At 37.6% G+C, this 2,324-nt stretch overlaps 1 protein-coding gene across 1 annotated transcript; it reads right to left on the bottom strand.

Annotated features, from left to right (window-relative positions):
- Positions 1 to 601: 601 nt before the first annotated feature.
- LOC128930627 (uncharacterized) lies at positions 602 to 1,068 on the bottom strand. The gene is given in 3 exon segments (XM_054250957.1): positions 602 to 691; positions 693 to 740; positions 928 to 1,068. Coding segments are annotated over 3 exon segments (279 nt in total).
- Between the last annotated feature and the right edge of the window lie 1,256 nt (positions 1,069 to 2,324).

The raw sequence follows: 2,324 nt of genomic DNA, 5'->3' as shown, positions 1-2,324 counted from the left end.
TAGGGCTAGTTTTGGTCCTTTCTGAGAGCATTTAATTGCTTGTTACATAGTCTGACCATTATGAAATAGGAAGCCTGAAGATGGTTTCTTTGTCCGCCTTTTTTAGGAAGTGATACTGTCACCCAACACACACTACACGTTTCCCCATTTGTGTTCCAGCAACCTAAACTCTAATTTCATTCACATGCACATACACACAAACAGAAACACCAGGCCCATTTTTCTTCTTGGCTATGGGTTATAATGTTAAGAATGGAAATTTGTCTTCAGTGCTCAATCCTCACCCAGACCTTATACCCAACGTTTGGCTCATAGTAGACCTGCAAACATGTCTATAAACCCACTGGCAGGTCAACCCCCTTCAGTTCTCCAGGACCTCACTTTGCTTCTGTCTCACAAATTGCCCCTTCCCTTCCTTCTCTCTTTTCTCACAATCAGAAAACTTATAGAGATACATGCACATATTCTGAAATAAAGAGTCTTCATAACATGTTGATTTTGTTTTAATTACCACCACCACTGTTTCATGATGCTGTTGTATCTTGTAGGAGTGTCATTTTTTACAGCATCTTGGTCCTGGCCTGAGTGCTTTGGGTCCTATTCAATCTTTGCTAGTTGCCAGAACTTCTTGGCTTTTTTCACTTTTTACCTTTTCTGGAATTTCTGTAATAGTACTAGAAGATTTTTTTCCCTGAACTCCCATGAAGCAGTCGTTTTATTGCCCTCTGTATCTTCCTCACCTGAAAGGGCAACAGAGTGATCACAGAAGGATATTGTGTTGGAGGAAGGAGATAGGCACTGAATGAGAAGAGGAGCTTTGTGAAAAGGGACATGGGCTAATCAAGGGGTTTGTTCCAGGCAGGTAAAATGTAGGAGACATAGGGGAGGGTGAATCAAGAGAAAAGAGCTTGAGTGAGGTGATCTCACCTTGCCTCCATTTCTGGCCCCGGGATGAGAGGAGTTCTTTCTCTTCTTCCCTTTTTTGCTTGAGATTAATTTTTTTGTGCTTGAGTTTGGTTGTTCCACAACTTTGCTACATCCTTTCAATTTTCTGGTAACTTTAGCCATGTTGAAACCCCACAGTAGTCTTCCCTCCCACCATATAAAATGCTCATAATCAGGACAATGAGGAGCCACACCCTTTAGCTTTATTTGTTCATCTAGGCATTTCTTCTGGCCAGCAGGGGTTAAAGGAGCTGTAGACATCACAAAGGACTCTTGGCTTCTGCCTAATGGTGAGAATGTTGGGGAGATTCATGTGCTCTGGTTGGAGACAGTGGCATTTCCTTCACATCCCACTAAAAAGCTTTCCCAAACTGACCTGTAACCCTTTCTCATTACTTGCACAGATGGCAAGAAAAAAGTGATGCCTCCAATCTTTCTCCATAGCCACTTTCATTCCATTTTTATTTTACTCTCTCCCATTCTTCATCATGACCTAATATTTTGGATAGCTTACCTAAAATCTCTCCAAGAAAATGTGATTATATTTAAGTTTCTGTGTAGATATAAATCACCTCATTCCCCTTCAAAAGATTTCTCTTATGCTCCTTGAAGACAATTTCATTATTGGCTACTACACAAAACTTCCCATCTCACTTTTTTTCCAATGACTGTATCGACCTCTTCATTTTTCTATTGTTTCATATTGGCATAGCAGCTCTTATCAGTCATGAAAAGATTGTGATACTAGCATAAAGACAGGCATATACAATAATAGAATATAAGTATAAGAGGCCAGAAATAAACCCATGTATCTATGAAAAATTGATTTCTAACAAGGATTCAAAGACAAGTCAGTGGAAAAGAATAGTTATTTCAACAAATGGTATTGTTGCAACTGGATATTCACATGCAAAATAGTGAATTTGGATCTCTAATTCACACCATATATACAAATTAATTTAAACTGGATCAAAGAGCTAAATGAAAGAGCTAAAACTATAAAATTATTTGAAGAAAACATAGGCAAATTTATCCATGACCCTTCATTCAGCAGTAGTGCCTTAGAGGATAACACCAAAGGGAAAAGTAACAAAAGAAAAATTTTGCTAAGTTGACATCATCAAAATCAAAACCTTGTGATTCAACAGATAAAATAAAGAAGGTTATGTACAACGCACAAAATGGGAAAAAATTGCAGATTATAATGTCAGTAAGAAAAATTCATGTAGACTATATAAAGAATTTTTACAACTCAATAATAACAATGTTACCCAACTTAAAAGTGGACAAGGAGTATGAAACACATATCTCAAATAACCAATAAGCAGATATCAACATAATCAGCATCAGTAGCCATCATGAAAATGCAAATCAAAACC

This window comes from Callithrix jacchus, chromosome X, assembly GCF_049354715.1.
Source record: "Callithrix jacchus isolate 240 chromosome X, calJac240_pri, whole genome shotgun sequence".
Classification (NCBI taxonomy): Eukaryota; Metazoa; Chordata; class Mammalia; order Primates; family Cebidae; genus Callithrix; species Callithrix jacchus.
Note: the sequence above shows the minus strand (reverse complement) of the source record. Positions and strands in the feature narration are given on the sequence as shown.